This window comes from Pleurodeles waltl, chromosome 3_1 (genome assembly GCF_031143425.1).
Source record: "Pleurodeles waltl isolate 20211129_DDA chromosome 3_1, aPleWal1.hap1.20221129, whole genome shotgun sequence".
In the NCBI taxonomy this organism is placed as follows: domain Eukaryota; kingdom Metazoa; phylum Chordata; class Amphibia; order Caudata; family Salamandridae; genus Pleurodeles; species Pleurodeles waltl.
In genome coordinates this window covers 13,336,935-13,357,442 of record NC_090440.1, presented here as the reverse complement: position 1 = coordinate 13,357,442, position 20,508 = coordinate 13,336,935, and the positions used below count along the sequence as shown (strand labels likewise).

Sequence of the window (20,508 nt, the reverse complement as noted above, 5' to 3'; positions counted from 1 at the left end):
CCTCGGGGTCCCACTCTGCCCATCACTTGTGCCAATTCACCACACTGCTCACCACAGATGAAGTGTCTTCTCCTAGAGCCCCTCGCGGCCACACTCTGCACCCGCTGCACCTTCTCGCTAGCACTTGTGCCAACTCACCACAGATGAAGTGTCTGCCTCCCAGAACCCCTCGGGGTCCCACTCTGCCCATCACTTGTACCAACTCACCACAGTGCTCACCACAAATGAAGTCTCTGCCTTCTACAGCCCCTCGTAGCCACTCTCTGACCACACTGCACATTCTCGCTCAACGCTTGTGCTAACTAACCACACTTCTCACCGCAAATGAAGTGTCTGCCTCCTAGAGCTTCTTGCGGCCACACTCTACCCTCACTGCACCTTCTCCCCCATCACTTGTGCCAACTCACCACACCGCTGACCACATATGAAGTGTCTGTCTCCGAGAACCCCTAGGGGTCCCACTCTGCCCATCACTTGTGCCAACTCACCACAGATGAAGTTTCTGCCTCATAGAGCCCCAGGCGGCCACACTCTGCCCCCACTGCACCTTCTCACCCATCACTTGTGCCAACTCAGCACAGATGACATGTCTGCTCCTAGAGCCCCTCACAGCCACGCACTGCTCCCACAGCACCTTCTCGCCCATCACTTGTGCCAACTCACCACAGATGAAGTGTCTGCCTCCCAGAACCCCTCGCGGCCACACTCTGCCCCCCCACACCTTCTCACCTATCACGTGTGCCAACTCACCACAGATGAAGTGTCTGCCTCCTAGAGCCCCAGGCGGCCACACTCTGCCCCCACTGCACCTTCTCACCCATCACTTCTGCCAACTCACCACAGATGAAGTGTCTGCCTCCTAGAGCCCCTTGCGGCCACACTCTGCCCCCACTGCACCTTCTCACCCATCACTTGTGCCAACTCACCACAGATGACGTGTCTGCTCCTAGAGCCCCTCACAGCCACACACTGCTCCCACAGCACCTTCTCGCCCATCACTTGTGCCAACTCACCACAGATGAAGTGTCTGCCTCCCAGAACCCCTCGCGGCCACACTCTGCCCCCCCACACCTTCTCACCTATCACGTGTGCCAACTCACCACAGATGAAGTGTCTGCCTCCTAGAGCCCCTCGCGGCCACACTCTGCCCCCCCACACCTTCTCACCTATCACGTGTGCCAACTCACCACAGATGAAGTGTCTGCCTCCTAGAGCCCCTCGCGGCCACACTCTGCCCCCACTGCACCTTCTCACCCATCACTTGTGCCAACTCACCACAGATGACGTGTCTGCTCCTAGAGCCCCTCACAGCCACGCACTGCTCCCACAGCACCTTCTCACCTATCACGTGTGCCAACTCACCACAGATGAAGTGTCTGCCTCCTAGAGCCCCTCGCGGCCACACTCTGCCCCCCCACACCTTCTCACCTATCACGTGTACCAACTCACCACAGATGAAGTGTCTGCCTCCTAGAGCCCCTCGCGGCCACACTCTGCCCCCACTGCACCTTCTCACCCAGCACTTGTGCCAACTCACCACAGATGACGTGTCTGCTCCTAGAGCCCCTCACAGCCACGCACTGCTCCCACAGCACCTTCTCGCCCATCACTTGTGCCAACTCACCACAGATGAAGTGTCTGCCTCCCAGAGCCCCTCGCGGCCACACTCTGCCCCCCCCACACCTTCTCACCTATCACGTGTGCCAACTCACCACAGATGAAGTGTCTGCCTCCTAGAGCCCCTTGCGACCACACTCTGCCCCCACTGCACCTTCTCGCCCATCACTTGTGCCAACTCACCACAGATGAAGCATCTGCCTCCTACAGCCCCTCGCAGCCACACTCTGCCCACCACTTGTGCCAACTCACCACACAGTTCGTCGCTGTTGTCACCGCAGTCATTGTCACCGTCACAGTGCCACAGGCTCCGGATGCAGTAGCCATTTTGGCATGGGAACTCGTCATCCTCGCACTCCCGGGGCGCTGGAGGGGGTGGGGAGAGAAAGAGACTGTTACAACAGGGAGTGCACGACATAAGGCATGTGCGCCTTACACAGGAACAGTTGTTGAAATGAAGAAACACAAATGAAGTCACAAGTTGTTCGAATGAAAGTGCGAGTATCCACTACCAGTGAATGAATGAATAATTTATTGTACAGATAATAAAATCCACTACAATTAAAACATAAGAAAAAAAAGAAAAAAAATCAAGAATACAATTACTATCGATATCTGAGTTCATGCTAAAAACACACCATGATTTCAACACACATGCCATTATAAAAGAGAGACATTCCTGCCTAGTAATATAAAACCATAGTCGAATATAAAAATAGACCCAAACGCCAAGGCCCAGAACCCCACATGATATATAATAAACAAAGGGGGTCGCAATACACAGGCCCTAAAGTGCATTAGTGCATTAAATAACTGTTAAGTTAAATACCAATGGTGGTTGAAGTCCTACATCGAACGTTAGGACTCCACAACCTAACCAATAACGGACAGTTGGGCAAGAGCGGGAGAGAATTCCAGTTATACTTATACTTATATGTCTACTTATACCCCGGAGTACCGTCTGCTCCTGGGAAGAGCTGGTACTCAGAGCTGGTACTCCCCCATTAAAAGTACTGCCCCCTGCTGAGAAATGCAGGCACTCAGTGCCAGTCTTTATGGACCCCCGCCAGCAGCTGGCAACCTGTTGCAGAAAGAACATCTATCTGCCAGGAGCACCAAAGCTCTTCCGTGCCATGAAGCCCTGTTACCTGGCCACAGTGGCAGGCTCTGGAGAACTGGTACAGGTGATGGGCAGAGCTGGCGGGCTGCTGTTCAGACATATGTAAGATTGATCGCTTACCATCTCGCTCTCATCGAGAAGTTGGCGCCAGGTAGTAACTATTCAAACAGCAGTTTCTAAGTTAATAACACTTGTAAGCGTGAAGGTGACACCCACATGCACTTGTCACGTGTTTACGTGTACTCGTACTTGTTGTGTATGTGATTTGCATGCATCACACAATCACTCAAGAGGTCATTTCACAACATACCACTAACCTTGTACAGCAGGCCACACAAGTTTTACATGAGGCCCTGACACTGTCTTGGAGAGAGTGATATATAAACCTCCTGAAGGGACTACACACCTTTCTTAAAGCATCTTTACATTCTTTATTTATCACATTTAAGAAGAAGAATGGTCCTGAACGTGGACATGTCTATTAAATAACTACGTGAAATGCTAGCCTCGAGGCGCTTGGACAGGAGTGGCATGAAGGCAAGTACCTAGGCAGATTTGTGCAGGGCTGTGAAACCTGTGGATAAGATACGGTCTACAAGGCAAGAATCCTGTCAGACCAGCAGCAAGGGTGTTAGACAGCCCAGGCTCAGGCCCAGCCTTCCAAGTAAAGAGAAACAAGCAAATTCCTCTCTGCATTGGAAACCCAGCCTTCCAAGGAAACAGAGACATGCTAAGTATTCTCTGCACTGGAGACCCAGCCTTCCAAGGAAACAGAGACATGCAAGGTCCTCTCTGCACTGGAGGTCCAGCCTTCCAAATAAACAGAAGCATGAAAGGTCCTCTCTGCATTGGAAGCCCAGCCTTCCAAGGAAACAGAGACATGCAAGGTCCTCTCTGCATTGGAGGCCCAGCCTTCCAAGGAAACAGAGACATGCAAGGTCCTCTCTGCATTGGAGGCCCAGCCTTCCAAGGAAACAGAGACATGCAAGGTCTTCTCTGCACTGGAGGCCCAGCCTTCCAAGGAAACAGAAGCATGCAAGGTCCTCTCTGCATTGGAGGCCCAGCCTTCCAAGGAAACAGAGACATGCAAGGTCCTCTCTGCACTGGAGGCCCAGCCTTCCAAGGAAACAGAAGCATGCAAGGTCCTCTCTGCATTGGAAGCCCAGCCTTCCAAGGAAACAGAGACATGCAAGGTCCTCTCTGCACTGGAGGCCCAGCCTTCCAAATAAACAGAAGCATGCAAGGTCCTCTCTGCATTGGAAGCCCAGCCTTCCAAGGAAACAGAGACATGCAAGGTCCTCTCTGCATTGGAGGCCCAGCCTTCCAAGGAAACAGAGACATGTAAGGTCCTCTCTGCACTGGAGGCCCAGCCTTCCAAGGGAACAGAGACATGCAAGGTCTTCTCTGCACTGGAGACCCAGCCCTCCAAGGAAACAGAGACATGTAAGGTCTTCTCTGCACTGGAGATCCAGCCCTCCAAGGAAACAGAGACATGCAAGGTCCTCTCTGCATTGGAGGCCCAGCCTTCCAAGGGAACAGAGACATGCAAGGTCTTCTCTGCACTGGAGACCCAGCCCTCCAAGGAAACAGAGACATGTAAGGTCTTCTCTGCACTGGAGATCCAGCCCTCCAAGGAAACAGAGACATGCAAGGTCCTCTCTGCATTGGAGGCCCAGCCTTCCAAGGGAACAGAGACATGCAAGGTCTTCTCTGCATTGGAGGCCCAGCCTTCCAAGTAAACAGAAACATGCAAGGTCCTCTCTACACTGGAGTGCAAGGTCTCGTCCAAGCCAGACTCAGTAAGGCAACCTTGCTTCAAAGAGGAGCTATTTCCATTCACCTTTATTACACTGCAGCTGAAGGCCGTAGGTACATCACAGGCCACCACAGACGTCAATTTCAACCGGGAACGGGTCATGAAATAGGACACTTATCATTTGGGATGGCTCTCGTCACATTAAGAGTTTTTAAAATGGTGCAAGAAAGAGCAGCGAACAAGTAAAATGGAGGCAGACAGAGGGCGCTGGAATTGTCCCCCATTTAAGTACCAGTCCCTTGGTTTGCATTTTGTGTGTCTTTCTCCGAGTCTCTGGTAGACTGAACCGGCTGCAACAACAACAACTATGTGTTTCACTAGTGACTTCCACCTTGACACAAACTTCTCCTTCTGCTTACCTTGAACCATCCCCGTAAAGACCCATTACTTAGCTAGACAAGCACTTTACTCCAGAATGTCTCTGGTCTTCAAACTGTGGCCACAATGGGGATTATGAGCGTAGGCCTGTTCGTCACCATGTTGGAGGCCATCTGGTCGTTAATAACCAGCGCATGCCTCTTCATGGTGCCCTGGACCCAGGACACCATCAAAGACACCGCCCCGACATTCGAGGTCCTAGCATTGACCAGCGGCTCCTCCAGTGGCCTCTCTGATGGAGATCTATGGACGGGTCGGTTTGAAGGGTGGTGGGGCACCCATGATCTGCTAACTGGTTATCCATTTTACTTGACAAGATGTATTTGGTCACCAATGAATGCACCTTAAAGTGGGCCTCTCGCTGCTGTAGGTTGTCCCCAGCTGATCCCTGTTGCAGATTCTCCTGTAACCTGCTAAGTTCCTTTAAATGGTGCTGAACCAGAGCCAGCAGACATTGGCTAATGAGACATGCGCCAACAGGAACAGAAGTGCTGTCAGCTGTTGCTGAGGGTATGGCTTGGGCCTCGAAGGCTGTGGGGGAGCAGCCCCCTTGCTACAGTAAGTTACGTCACATACCACGAGGTGGCGGTAGTACTGCATGATGTCCTCGGCTGAAAGGCGATTCTATAATTTTGTGGGCTGGGGCCAAAGGTACTCAGAACTTCCCTCTGCACATCAGAGCCTCCTCTCTCTCTTTGAATTCCGAAAGAAGCTGAGACCTGGCTTTTCAATTAACCAACCTCCCATAGGCGAGGCTAGGAGGCGCACACACATACTCGGCGGCAGGATACCCTCGCAGGTGATGGTGCGATTTACAAATACACGTAACATATCCATCCTACCGTAGGCGAGGCTAGGAGGCGCACACACATACTCGGCGGCAGGATACCCTCGCGGGTGATGGTGCGATTTACAAATACACGTAACATATCCATCCTACCGTAGGCGAGGCTAGGAGGCGCACACACATACTCGGCGGCAGGATACCCTCGCGGGTGATGGTGCGATTTACAAATACACGTAACATATCCATCCTACCGTAGGCGAGGCTAGGAGGCGCACACACATACTCGGCGGCAGGATACCCTCGCCGGTGATGGTGCGATTTACAAATACACGTAACATATCCATCCTACCGTAGGCGAGGCTAGGAGGCGCACACACATACTCGGCGGCAGGATACCCTCGCGGGTGATGGTGCGATTTACAAATACACGTAACATATCCATCCTACCGTAGGCGAGGCTAGGAGGCGCACACACATACTCGGCGGCAGGATACCCTCGCGGGTGATGGTGCGATTTACAAATACACGTAACATATCCATCCTACCGTAGGCGAGGCTAGGAGGCGCACACACATACTCGGCGGCAGGATACCCTCGCGGGTGATGGTGCGATTTACAAATACACGTAACATATCCATCCTACCGTAGGCGAGGCTAGGAGGCGCACACACATACTCGGCGGCAGGATACCCTCGCGGGTGATGGTGCGATTTACAAATACACGTAACATATCCATCCTACCGTAGGCGAGGCTAGGAGGCGCACACACATACTCGGCGGCAGGATACCCTCGCGGGTGATGGTGCGATTTACAAATACACGTAACATATCCATCCTACCGTAGGCGAGGCTAGGAGGCGCACACACATACTCGGCGGCAGGATACCCTCGCGGGTGATGGTGCGATTTACAAATACACGTAACATATCCATCCTATCGTAGGCGAGGCTAGGAGGCGCACACACATACTCGGCGGCAGGATACCCTCGCGGGTGATGGTGCGATTTACAAATACACGTAACATATCCATTCTACCGTAGGCGAGGCTAGGAGGCGCACACACATACTCGGCGGCAGGATACCCTCGCGGGTGATGGTGCGATTTACAAATACACGTAACATATCCATCCTACCGTAGGTGAGGCTAGGAGGCGCACACACATACTCGGCGGCAGGATACCCTCGCGGTTGATGGTGCGATTTACAAATACACGTAACATATCCATCCTACCGTAGGCGAGGCTAGGAGGCGCACACACATACTCGGCGGCAGGATACCCTCGCAGGTGATGGTGCGATTTACAAATACACGTAACATATCCATCCTACCGTAGGCGAGGCTAGGAGGCGCACACACATACTCGGCGGCAGGATACCCTCGCAGGTGATGGTGCGATTTGCAAATACACGTAACATATCCATCCTACCGTAGGCGAGGCTAGGAGGCGCACACACATACTCGGCGGCAGGATACCCTCGCAGGTGATGGTGCGATTTGCAAATACACGTAACATATCCATCCTACCGTAGGCGAGGCTAGGAGGCGCACACACATACTCGGCGGCAGGATACCCTTGCAGGTGATGGTGCGATTTGCAAATACACGTAACATATCCATCCTACCGTAGGCGAGGCTAGGAGGCACACACACATACTCGGCGGCAGGATACCCTTGCAGGTGATGGTGCGATTTACAAATACACGTAACATATCCATCCTACCGTAGGCGAGGCTAGGAGACGCACACACATACTCGGCGGCAGGATACCCTTGCAGGTGATAGTGCGATTTACAAATGCACGTAACATAACATAACCCACTTTCTAGAGGCCGTTGTCGCCTCAATTTGTTTCCTACTCTTATCCAAAGTTACCAAATATTTTCTTTGTTTCTTTTTAACGAGGTGTAAAGTGTAGCCTGTAAAATACATTTTGTTGCAGGTTCCATTTTTTGACACTTCACAGGAGCTTGCAGAACTCCCAGAGGCCTGGTGGGCTGTTCTGAGCTTGCAGAAACCACAAGGCCTTGAGAAACGAAGGAAATCGTTGAGTGCACATGTCAGAGTGCAGCTTTGCTTCGTATGCAAATTATATAAGTCAGAACCGATTTACAGCCTAATGTATGCTGATGATTACTGATTGGATGAAAGTTAAGAAATCCCCAATGCTGACTATGCTGAATTGGCTCTGTTTAGGCCTTCCGCCTTGGTGCAGGATTCTCTATGCTTGCATCACCCCCTCGGCTCAACGCACTCTGCTTTACGCCTACAGGTGACGAGAGCAGAACTGCGCCGCCTAGAGGGCAGAGCGCGTGCCTGTGGTTAAGGGGTTGGCACGTCACAAGGGAATGAAAACTGCACACCTTGTTGGAGGGTTATTCCAAATTAGTGCTGATACAATATTTAAGATATGTGCTTGTGTTAATAGGGAAGAAACTAAGGCCAGTACAATGGGCTGGCACTCCTTCATCGCACCCTTCCTCAAAAAAGCCAGTAGGTCTCGCCTATGTGAGAACTATCAGCTTTGTCAATGTTTTTCAGACATGTTGTACATCAGCCCATCTGCTGTGCAGCACAGCTGAAAGTGTAAGAAAGAGTGCTCTGATGCAGTCAACGCTGTCATAGCGCTTTTTGTTTTCACTTTTAACCACACTGCACAGCAGCCTCACAGCTGTACAACATGGCTTAAAAAACACAGAAAACCCCAAAACTAGAGAAGTTGGCTTTGTCAATGTTTTCTTTGCCATGTTGTTCAGCTGTGTGGCTGTTGTGCATCATGGCTGAAAGTAAAAAAAATAAATAAAAAAAAAGCATAGGCAAAGCCAACAGGTTTCACCTTTGTCTTTTTATTCTATGTAACTGGTTGACAAATATTAGAGAAATGTTTGTTTTTATTAAATTAAAAGAAGACAGAACACGGAAGAAAACAGAAGACGGGAGAAGAACAAAGGCGGAAGAAGACAGAAGACGGGAGCAGACAGAAGACGGAAAAAGACAGAAGATGGAAAAATACAGAAGATAGAAGACGGCAGAAGATTGAACACGGAAGAAGACAGAAAGAGGAAAAAGATCGATGACAGAAGACAGAAGAAGACACAAGATGGAAGAAGAGAGAAGACAGCAGAAGACAGAACAAAGAAGAAAACAGAAAACGGGGGAAGACAGATGACAGAAGATGGGAGAAGACAGAAGACGGGAGAAGACAGAAGACGGGAGAAGACAGAAGACGGGAGAAGACAGAAGAACACAGAAGATGGGAGAAGATAGAAGAAGACAGAAGATGGGAGAAGATAGAAGAAGACAGAAGAACACAGAACACGGAAGAAGAAAGAATACAGAAGAAGACAGAAGACGGAAGAAGACAGAAGACGGAAGAAGAGAGAAGACGGAAGATGGGAGAAGATAGAAGAAGACAGAAGATGGGAGAAGACAGAAGATGGGAGAAGACAGAAGATGGAAGAAGACAGAAGATGGGAGAAGACAGAAGATGGGAGAAGACAGAAGATGGGAGAAGACAGAAGATGGGAGAAGACAGAAGAAGACAGAAGATGGAAGAAGACAGAAGAAGACAGAAGAAGATAGAAGACAGAAGAAGACAGAAGAAGACAGAAGGTGTGAGTAGAGTGCAGACGTGAGAAGACAGGAGACGGTAATGAACAAAGAAGACCAAGAAGAAAGCATCGAAGAAACAAGACATCAGAGAAGAAAGGAGACGGCATGCAGGAAGAAAAAAGAAGTATCTTCAGCATTGAAGCCAGCGGGAGGGACACTAGTCAGTGTTCAACAGGAAGTGACCAAAAGCATTACTTGGTCCACAGGCAACATGACGGCAAGATCGGCGAAGAAGACGAAGACAGGAAGTGACATGAAGACGAGGTGCTGGCCAATCCAAAGCAGGTAAAAAAATCAGAGCGGCATTGGAGTAAGCCAATCTTAAGTTCAGGTAAGTAAGGGGCTGGGTCCAAGCCCCTTTTAATTTGTTTTACAAACAAAATGTTTCAGAAGCATGCGTGCAAGTGCACGTGCACGAGAAACCTAAAAAAGCAGTATAAAGCAGCCAGCGTTGACTCAGTCCCAGCATTTGTTTTTCTTTTTCCCTTTTGCCATGCTGCACAGCAGCTGTTCTACTGTACAACATGGCTACAAAAACGTTGACAAAGCCAATTGAGCTTGCATAGGAGACATCTATTGGCTTTGCCAATGCTTGTTGTTTTGGGCTGTTAGCAGTCTGGAAACTGGAAGGGGGCTGGAGCCAGTGACAAGATGGGATGGCACACCAGCAGAGTGTGCAAGGCTGGAATCTGTAAGTCATGTGCTGTCTGATTGTCCAGTGTGAATCAATGGAGGGAAAAGTAAACCTCTCGGATAGTGGACGACTGGCGCGACCATGTTTCTGGAGTTCACATGAGACATTGAACAAGATTAATGTTACTCCATGAATGTGAAAGCATTTACGAATAAGTGCACATTTTCACATTTGGCATAGTGATATTTTTTACTTACTTTGTGCATTTTTTTTCCTAAAACTTGTTAGCAAGATTGTCTATAAAATTGTATTCTACAAAGAAGTGTACAGTTCACTGCTGCGATGATTTGTTTAGCCCGAAATAACCTATTTTTGCAGCACAAAATGGATCTACCTACATTCGGGATGAACAAATCAGGCCCAGGGAAAATTATTTTAGAAAGTAACTCTAGGAACAATCAGTATAAGCAGGCAGGAGGGGTGGGTAGAGCATGTTTGTGCCGCGAGAAACAAGGGAGGCAGTTTACTGGTGAAGAAGTAAAAGTCAGGGGGCAAGAGGGATGTGGTGCTACAGGCAGAGCTGCGGAATCAGGATTCGGGGAGCCATGTTTGAGTCATGACATCGGCTCAACATCCTGTGATCCTCGGCAAAACACTTCGGGCCTGATTTAGATATTGGCAGAGGGGTTACTCTGTCACAACGGTGAAGGATATCCCGTCCGCCGAATTCTAAAACCCGTTATATCCTATGGGATTTACATTTCAGTGGATGGGATCTCCATCGCTGTTGTGACGGAGTAACCCATCCGCCTATATCTAAATCAGCCCCTAAATCTCCCCAGGGGGTAAAGAATGAATGTGACTTTTTGTATTGGAATTGGTGCTATCGTAAAGCGCTGACACCTTCGAAACGGGTCCTTTTACAAAAATGTCAAAGAGAGAAGAAATAGTACCTCAAGCACAGTGCGAGCAGCGGATGGACACTAATTAAGATGAATTAATCTGTACTTGGTTCTTGCGCCACACAAATAAAAGGAAACGCATATTCTTCTGAATTAGAATCCAGCAAAGGCTGATAAGGGTGGTAAGTAATGGGCGGGCTCAAAGCCCCTTTTTAGATTTATTTATTTTTTAGACACCAAAGACCGTTGCCATAGCGACAGTGCAGGCACGCTGCCCGCAAGTGAGACCTAAAAAGGGGATACAACTCAGAAAACGAATGTGAGGCTCATATATATTTTCAGGGATACGGCACCTATAGTCGTCTTAATTAATATCAAGAGAAAGCACATGGTTTTCTTTGAATAAACTTTTGACGAGAGAATCACTATTTCCATTTTGAAGACAATGAAAAGCTTAAAAAGACTTTCAGAAGCAGAATATTAGAATGCTTCTAGTGTTTTCAATAGATTTGACTTTGTTGCAGTATTTTGCCTTTTCTTTTGATATGTAAACTGGGTTTGGTAAATTGAACACCACTTGTGATCCTTGGCATATGGTTCAATTTCCAATTATTCGAATTTTTTATTGTTTCTATTATTTTTGTAACTACAGAGTTCATGCTTTTTCCAACAGCAGAGCATTATACACAACTGTGACTCCACCTGTAGTGATAGACAGTCCACCTCAGGTGCTTAATTTGTAAAAAAAAAAAATTAAAAACGAAGTGCCCGGGCCCTCGCAGAAGGCCACTGCAGCTTGCACCACGCAGTGCCCCTTCTGGTCCTACCAACACAACTCCTTACCGTCACACTAATACAAGCACGACAATTCAAACTACGCTAGGCTTTCAGAGCTACAAGAATGGCTTTGGAGGCAGGTACTCATCATTTTATGTATTTAGTTCATAAATGGCTTTTGTGCTCATGTCTAATAAATAGCTGTTGTGCTCATCTCTACATTAGACAATCAGCGCCACCGTGTGGCAGACTGTCATAAGTGCTGGTTCTGACAATTAAGTGCTGGTGCTGAGCACCGGAAACCACCAGTTCAAATTAAGCACTGCCCATTTCCTAATAGACAAGACAAAACTGGTCACAGGAGAGGAAGTGTAAAACAGCTGAGCTTGTCACAACCCCCTCCCCTCCGCACCAGCAGTAACCAAGAGTGTAACCACACAGGTACCAGGAACAGAGTCAAGAACTGTAGCACAGGCCCCACATGTGCCTGCCTTAGAGGACACCAGAGTGACACAGTACAGTTGTAGAAAAAGGAAACAGACAATGCCTTATGAATGAAACTGGCACAGTTAACCCTTACCTCCCCACAGGAGGAGAAACTAACAGTGGCAAATGCAACTCTGTCCCCAACTCTGCTCCCACCTACAGTTCATGACCTCCATTAAGAACCCCACTGGTTAAAAAAAACATACTGCAGCAATGAAAGTGGGTCATTTTGACCTGGCAATGGCGGCTGCTGCATCCGAAGCCCAGCAATCACTGCTGAGTGCATTTGGTAGCAGCGCTATGATATGATATATGAGATAGATTTATACAAGCGCACAGATACCCAAGGGCGTCAAGCCACTAGAAAGACTGGCTAGCTCAGAAGAAAAAAGGAAGCCTGACAGATTTCAAGATAGAAAGTGAGAGACAGAGGAACTGCTAAAAGAAGTCAGGTGGCTAACAGAACAGCGAGTTGACCTCAATAGCAAACAAAATACAGATTTACATTAATAAGTAGCAACACAGGTTATACTGAAATAATTAGTATGTGCATACCAGAGACCGGATGACGAAAACGAGACCTTAAAGTTCATAGGGGATACAGTATGGATGCTTTGGTTCATATTTCATTGGACGGTGCAAACTTGCTTCCATTTAATCTCCAGATTTATACTTTATTTGATGGCTGCATCTTACATTTAAAGATGCTTTTTATATATGTGTGTGTTAATATTTGCCTTTATTGTTTGTAAACATTTAAAATGGTGGTGCATTTCTAAATTACATACAGCAACAAGGAATTTCTTTAAAACAGCAGGAGTATTATAGATGTGTATTCTTGCCTGGTACTGCAAGTTTCCTGGTGTTAAAAGGAAAATCCCTCTCATTGTGATTGGTTAGTTCATTATAACATAAAAGAAAACTTTCTTTGCTTCCTATTATATTCTCCTAATGAAGGTGCTAATGATGCACAGTGTGATCTTGCCCAGGGCATGTTCAGAAGTGTTGTCTTTCAAGGATAATGTGCTTAGTAAAGAGGTAAGGCTCGCACAGGCTGTATTTAGACTTTCTGGTTAATCTGCCTGATATAACTGCCCAACTTTAACCCTTCACGAAGTTTGCAAATCCATGAGGGGTTCAGGGGGTCAGCAGCAGACAGTGAACAGAACTTGGCTGGGGTTGTGTGATGGGACAGTCCTGCAGGAGGAGGATTTCTGTGGGTGGGACCCAAAGGAAAATGAGAAAAACAGTGAGAAAAGTGGCCCTTGAGCCTGTTGTGGATTGCTTTTTAAAGGAATGCGAGTTTTGATGTATTCATGGGGGAAACGTGCTTTAGGAACCCTGCTACATGTTACCAAGGCCACTGGAATTATGCGATTGTGCGGCCATGACGTTTTTCACACAATGATGGTTTTGCAGCTTTTGCCACATAATCCATCATCTGCTGTATATTCAGTAGATTTTAACAAAGAAAACTATTTCTATCCCATAAAGATCAAAAGTTACTAAAAAGATGGTGACGTGTCCCTGCACTCCAGAATGCTCTTCACCGTCCAGTTGCTTATTGCTGTATTTGGGTGTTATAATTGTACAAATAAGGTGAAATACTTCCACTGACAGTTTTACCGTGTGTAAAAATGACAAAATAATGAATAGTATCACAAAATGTGTTGCACTACGTTGCATAACTTTCCTATTCTTGCCACATAATTTAGTCAAACCTGCTGCATAATTTGGCCCTTCTCTGTCGCATAATTCCAGTGGCCCTGATTGTTGTGCACTGTTTACAGTCAATTAATGAATGAGTATGTATTTCATGCTTGTGTATTGACAGTCAAACATCAAACTAAGGTGGCAACTCATTTGCATGACACACCTGATGCAGAGCTGTTTGTGGAGCCGCCTTGGCACCTTGCAGATTTGCTGTGATGTTTGTGGTGCACACAAACTAATGAGGGAGCACGTCTGACAGGTTTAAAAAGTGCTACGAAAGCAGAGTTACTGGCAATAACGAGGGACTGTTGGATCACAAAACAAATGAAGGTGCATATTTACACTGACAACCAACAGGACTTCAGTCATTCATGTGGGCTATGAGAGCACAAACAGGACACGAATTACAGCATGCACAACTTATATGTGACCTTCTGCAAGCTTTGTTGTGGCCACCACAGTTACCACAGTGGAAAGCGCCGCTGGCGTCATCAAGCGATTAAATGTCACTAGGTAATGCATCTGTCGACTGTAAAACCTAGAAACTTGCAAGTACAGGTAGTGTTTTCACATGCTTGCTGCAAAACCACAAAGGACTGTGAGATGCTATATAAATATATTTTGAGCCACAGTATGTGCAGTAACAAATTGCAGAATATGGATTACAGTCTTGGTCTCAAGGCTAAAGTGTATACAGAGAGGTGATATGGGTAGGTCCAAACGTGCACCTATGTTCACCAATGTCCGTACTTTCAGCAGTTGTGAGAAAGTAGCCTCTTTCTAGCATGGTTACCACCACTTTTGGCCTGTTTGTGAGTGTGTGGCAGTGTGTTTTTACAGTGTCACTGGGATCCTGCTAGCCAGGACCCCAGTGCTCATAGTTTGTGGCCTAATGTATGTGTTGTCAGTAGTGCTTGACTGTGTCACTGAGGCTCTGCTAATCAGAACCTCAGTGCTTATGCTCTCTCTGCTTTTAAATTTGTCACTGTAGGCTAGTGACTTCATTTACCAATTTCAACGGACACACTGGACCCCCCTTATAAGTCCCTAGTATACGGTACCTAGGTACCAAGGGCATTGGGGTTCCAGGAGATCCATATAGGCTGCAGCATTTCTTTTGCCACCCATAGGGAGCTCTGCCAAACCCTTACACAGGACTGCCATTGCAGCCTGCGTGAAATAGTGCACACACTATATCACACCCATTTTCACTGCACTTAAGTAACTTATAAGTCACCTATATGTTTAACCTTCACTTGCTGAAGGTTAGGTGCAAAGTTACTAAGTGTGAGGGCACCCTTGTACTAGCAAAGGTGCCCCCACATAGTTCAGGGCCATTTCCCCAGACTTTGTGAGTGCGGTGACGCCATTACACATGTGCACTACATATAGTTTAATACATATATGTAGCTTCACAATGGTAACTCCGAATATGGCCATGTAACATGTTCAGGATCATCGAATCGTCCCCCATTCCAAATCTGGTATTGGGGAGCCAATTCCATGCATCCTGGGGGCTCCACCATGGACCCCCAGTACTGCCAAACCAGCTATCTGAGGCTTGCACTGCAGCTACAGCTGCTGCCACCTCACAGACAGGGTTCTGCCCTCCTGGGGACTGGGCAGCCCAGTCCCAGGAAAGCAGAACAAAGCATTTCCTCTGAGAGCAGGGTGTTACACCCTCTCCCTTTGGAAATAGGTGTTACAGGCTGGGGAGGGGTAGCCTCCCCCAGCCTCTGGAAATGCTTTGAAGGGCACAAATGGTGCCCTCCTTGCATAAGCCAGCCTACACTAGTTCAGGAACCCCTTCTCCCCTACTCTGGCGGGAAACTGGACAAAGGAAAGGGGAGTGACCACTCCCCTGTCCATCACCACCCTAGGGGTGGTACCCAGAGCTCCTCCAGTGTGTTCCAGACTTCAGCCATCTTGCTTTGCAAGGTGTGGGGACACTCTGGAGGCCTCTGAGTGGCCAGTGCCAGTAGGTGACTTCAGAGACCCCTCCTGATAGGTCCATACCTGATAAGGTAGCCAATCCCCTTCTCAGGGCTATTTAGGGTCTCTCCTGTGGGTTCTCTTCAGATTCTGCTTGCAAGTTTCCTTCAGGACTCCTTTGCAACAACTTCAGCATCCTCTGACCTCGGATCAATCACAGCCTGCTCCAAGAAACACTTTAACTTCAACTAAGTATCCCCAAGAGGTACTTTTCTTCTGCAACTTCAGCTCCAACTCAGCAACTGCAACAGTTTCCACGGTGTGCATGCTCTGGGGACCCCCTGTCTTCATCCTGCACCTGAAGGGCCAAAGAAATCTCCTGTGGAGTGACGGAGTCACTCCCCTGCTCCAAGCAGGCACCTTCCAAGACGACGACCGGTACCCTGGGACTCTTCTCACAGCGACGAGCGTGCTCCAAGCACTTCGAGAGCGGACATCATCGACAAAAACTGTCCTGAGGTCCTGCTGACACAATTTGGAAGAGGTAAGACCTTGCCTTCCCCGAGAGCGATGGTACCCCTGTGTACTGTGTCTTCTTCACCTCCTGAGGACTCTGTGCACTCTTTGCAAAATTCCTTTGTGCACAGCCTGGCCCAGGTCCCCAGCACTTCATCCTGCGATGCTCAACTCGCTGAGTTGTTCTCCGGTGGCGTGGGACCTTCTTTTGTTTTGCTGCATCAACCGCGTTTTGCGCCTCCTTTGTCCCCGGATCCTGCAACTCCTGGGGGTGCTGGCTGGCATCCTGAGGACCCTCTAAAGTGCTGAGAGCCCCCTGTTCCTCCTCACACAGAGTTGAGGCCCCCAGGTCCCTCCTGGGTCCATCGAGCGCCATTTTGACACAAAACGCACTTTTGTCGTAGCCAAGGCTTGTTGGCGACTTCCAACACGAAATCACATCTGCAACGATCTTTATGCTGTGGGACATCTTTTGCATCACGCCAGTGACCCGCTGGTATCTTCTTATGGTGCATTCCTGCAGTCTTCGACTAACCGGGGACTCTTTTTTTGCACCCTCTTCTGGGTTGGCAGGGGCTCCTGTCCTTCCTGGAACTTCTTTCGACTTCTGGACTTGGTCCCCTTCCTTTGCAGGTCTTCAGGTCCAGGAATCCAGCAGTTTTTCTTTGCAGACTTGGCTGGCTGCTGCAGAATCCCAAACACGAGGTGTAGTGTGTCCTAAGGAAACTTTACTCCTGTTTTTCTGGGCTCTGCACACACTACACTTGTCTAGGGGGGAATTTGTGATTCGCATTCACTTTCTTAGCATATGGTTTGTGTTGCCTCTAGACCCATTTTCTCCCACTGCATTCCATAGTATTTCCTATTGTTTGCATTGTTCTATGACTATTTACTTGTCTAATTTTGGTGTCTTGTGTATATATTGTGTATAATAATTACCTCCATAAGGAGTATTGTCTCTAAGATATTTTGGTACTGTGTCCCCCACATAAATACCTTTATTTTTGGTAACAATGAGTATTGTCTTTACTTGTGTATAAGTACTGTGTAACTATAAGTGGTATTGCATTAGCTTAGCACGTCTCCTAGTTCAGCCTAAGCTGCTCTGCTAAGCTACCATTATCTATCAGCCTATGCTGCTAGAACACTTCTACATTCACTAACAAGGGATAATTGGACCTGGTTTAAGGTGTAAGTACCCAAGGTACCCACTACAAACCAGACCAGCCTCCTAGATCAGTGGCCTGTTTATTTCTTGGGCCAGCACATGCTGAGAGGCTGTACTAAAGCTGTACTGTCTGTGCACAACACAATGTTGACAAGAACATCCCTACTTGATTAGGGCAACTCCCTTTAACAAAGGTCTTTTAAACGTTTGCAAATGGATTTTATTGACATGCCACCTTCCAACCAGTTCAAATACTTGCTGGTGACTGTTTGCTCTGTAAGTGGACAGAGGCAGATACCACCAAAACTGTGAGACACTGAGTGTTCCTAATGTCTCTTGAAAGAACTGATTCAGCGCTTTGGGGTTTCAAGGATCCTCCGCTGAGGTAAAGGACTTCCATATTCTTCCCAAGTAATTCAAGGTACTTGCAAAGAATTGGGGGTAATGCAGAATCTCCGCTGTGCCCATCACCCCTGACAACGAGTGCACAGGGGAAGGAAGAACAACTGGGAAAGATTTGTGCATCCACTGAACTGTCTGATGGCAAAAAAAGCTCCGCTTATCGACTAAAGGAACCCCAAGGTTGTCCGACGGGGAGACCTATGCTTGTACCTGGCCTCGTGTGTACTACCCCTTCACCGAGTCAGGTGCATCAGGAGCTGTCTCCATTGCAACACCAGGGCATTCCTTTCAACATTGCTGGCAAGTGTTGGTGCAGGTCCTTTTAATAACAGGAACTGCGGCAAAGAGGGCTGGTTTGGACTCTTGGCTGCACGGTTCTCACACTAAGAAAACAATTCCACCAGAGCAACAGAAAAAGATCGACCTCCTCCATTGGCCACAAGAACAAGTTACAGCTTAAGGTCTAAGAAGCCTACTTGTGAGGAAATAACTTTTTTTTATGGTTACCCCCCCCCCCCTCAAGTTTTTCGACTGATGCTGCGGTTTTTCACTTTGAGGGTGTACTGAGGCCTGCTAAGCAGACCTCAGTGCCAGTGCCCCTAAAGTGTATGCAGAATCGGCTGTACCCAAGTGGAAAAGTCCAACTTATCTGTATGTCCCCGGTATATGCTACCCTGGTACCCCAGGGACTGTACCACTTGTTCTGCCATACTGAGTGGGACAAGGTAAAATAAGGATCCCAGTCTGTCACTGCAGATTCGAAGTGCTGTATGGAACAAGGGAGCCCACAGGTACTAAAGAACCAGGGGTCAAAGAATGCTATAAAGGAACACGGGTCCCTCAAGAAAATCAATAAATCAAAAAGATGGAAACAGAAACCAGATGGAGTCTATTCATAATTCACAAAAATAGCAAATGTAAAAGTCCTTGCAGGTATTGTTTCTATATTTTCCGATGCTGAGGGAGGTTTCCTGCTTGCTGATAAAATGTTCATCACACTACACTGTATCGTTGTTACTAATGGGAAAGGAAATGCCTTAAGTCTTGTTAGACCTGCAATGGGGTGACTTACAACATTAAAAGGGATGTTTGAGCGTTGCTGTTACTTCAAAGGGCAGGTCAAGTTAGCAGTTTTAAACTTCCCTTCGATTCTGCAGTATGCTAAGAAGGTCTCAAGAGAAAAATCAATAAATCAAAAAGAAATGGAAAATAGAGAACAGATGAAGTCTATTTATAATTCACAAAAATAGGAAATGTAAAAGTCAACACATATATATATACAGACAAAATCATATAGTAGGGGAGTACAGGCAAACAACATTGTGCAGAAAAGACATAACTCGAGCATTAAAAATGTGACATAACAGAAACACTCCAAACTTACAAGTCACATTACAGTAGTATTCATGCTCATTGCGGCTGAACACACAATCAAAAGCTGAGTCAAAGTACTGCAGTTGACGTTTCGATCCTTTAGTTTAATTCTAGGATCATCATCAGGACAAACCAATGTGCCTGAGGAAAAGGTTTACAATTCATTCCTGAAAACGGGTTTTGAGTCCATAACCCGGCAAGATCCCTTTAACAAGGCTGGGATCATCATCCATGAAAAAGGGGGTTATCATAACCCATTGCCTCAAAGTATATGAGGGAAAGTAAGACACCAATACAGGGCCGCCAGGATAAGCACTCTATGAGGCCGAAAGGTAAAGAAGGAACCCGATGCTGGGCCACGCAAACCACGGGCTGAAGCTCGGAAGTCAAACAGTATAAATGGAGTGAAGTACCACTATTCAAACATAGCATAGTAATGAATTTATTCTCCCTGCATAACACTTCATAGACAAGAGGCCTGAGTGGTGGGCAAGTCAATTGATGGTAAACAAGGAACGACACATGAGTCAGGCACGAGGTCAAAAAGTAATGCCATTCAGCAGCAATGAGTATGAGTACCTACTTACTTCTTACCGTTTGATGCAATAAAATTTGTTTTTTCTCCACTTATTATACTCCGTAACATACCTTCAACTGATATAAGAATAGATCATGTCACCTCAATGTTTTGTTCCCATGAAAAGGCACTCTGCCTTTGGCCTCTTGCATATATATATATATATATATATATATATATATATATATATATATACACACACACATATATATATATATACATATACATACATACACATATAAATATATACACACACATATATATATCTCGTTATGGAACTCTTTTCTAACTTGCAATGTTGCAATACTAAACACAATAGCTTTGACTTAAGGTGAAGAAACACTGCCAAGAAAACATCTGTTTCACCCACTTGCTCCCACCCCAGCTCTTGTGCCCAGGCAGATAGAGGTAGATGGAAGATACTGTGTGCCACATGCTCCCACCCCAGCTCTTGTGCCCAGGCAGATAGAGGTAGATGGAAGATACTGTGTGCCACATGCTCCCACCCCAGCTCTTGTGCCCAGGCAGATGGAAGGTACTGTGTGCCACATGCTCCCACCCCAGCTCTTGTGCCCAGGCAGTTAGAAGGTACTGGGTGCCAGATGCTCCCACCCCAGCTCTTGTGCCCAGGCAGATGGAAGGTACTGTGTGCCACATGCTCCCACCCCAGCTCTTGTGCCCAGGCAGATGGAAGGTACT

General features: G+C 47.4%; 1 protein-coding gene across 6 annotated transcripts in view; it reads right to left on the bottom strand.

Annotated features, from left to right (window-relative positions):
* Positions 1-20,508, bottom strand: part of LRP4 (LDL receptor related protein 4) — a 460,938-nt gene that overhangs the window by 172,084 nt on the left and 268,346 nt on the right. For all 6 annotated transcript variants that reach the window (XM_069221680.1, XM_069221681.1, XM_069221682.1 and 3 more), the window contains exon 4: positions 1,870-1,983. In XM_069221680.1, coding sequence (XP_069077781.1) covers positions 1,870-1,983 — 114 coding nt within the window. The remainder of the gene's footprint in view (positions 1-1,869; positions 1,984-20,508) is intronic.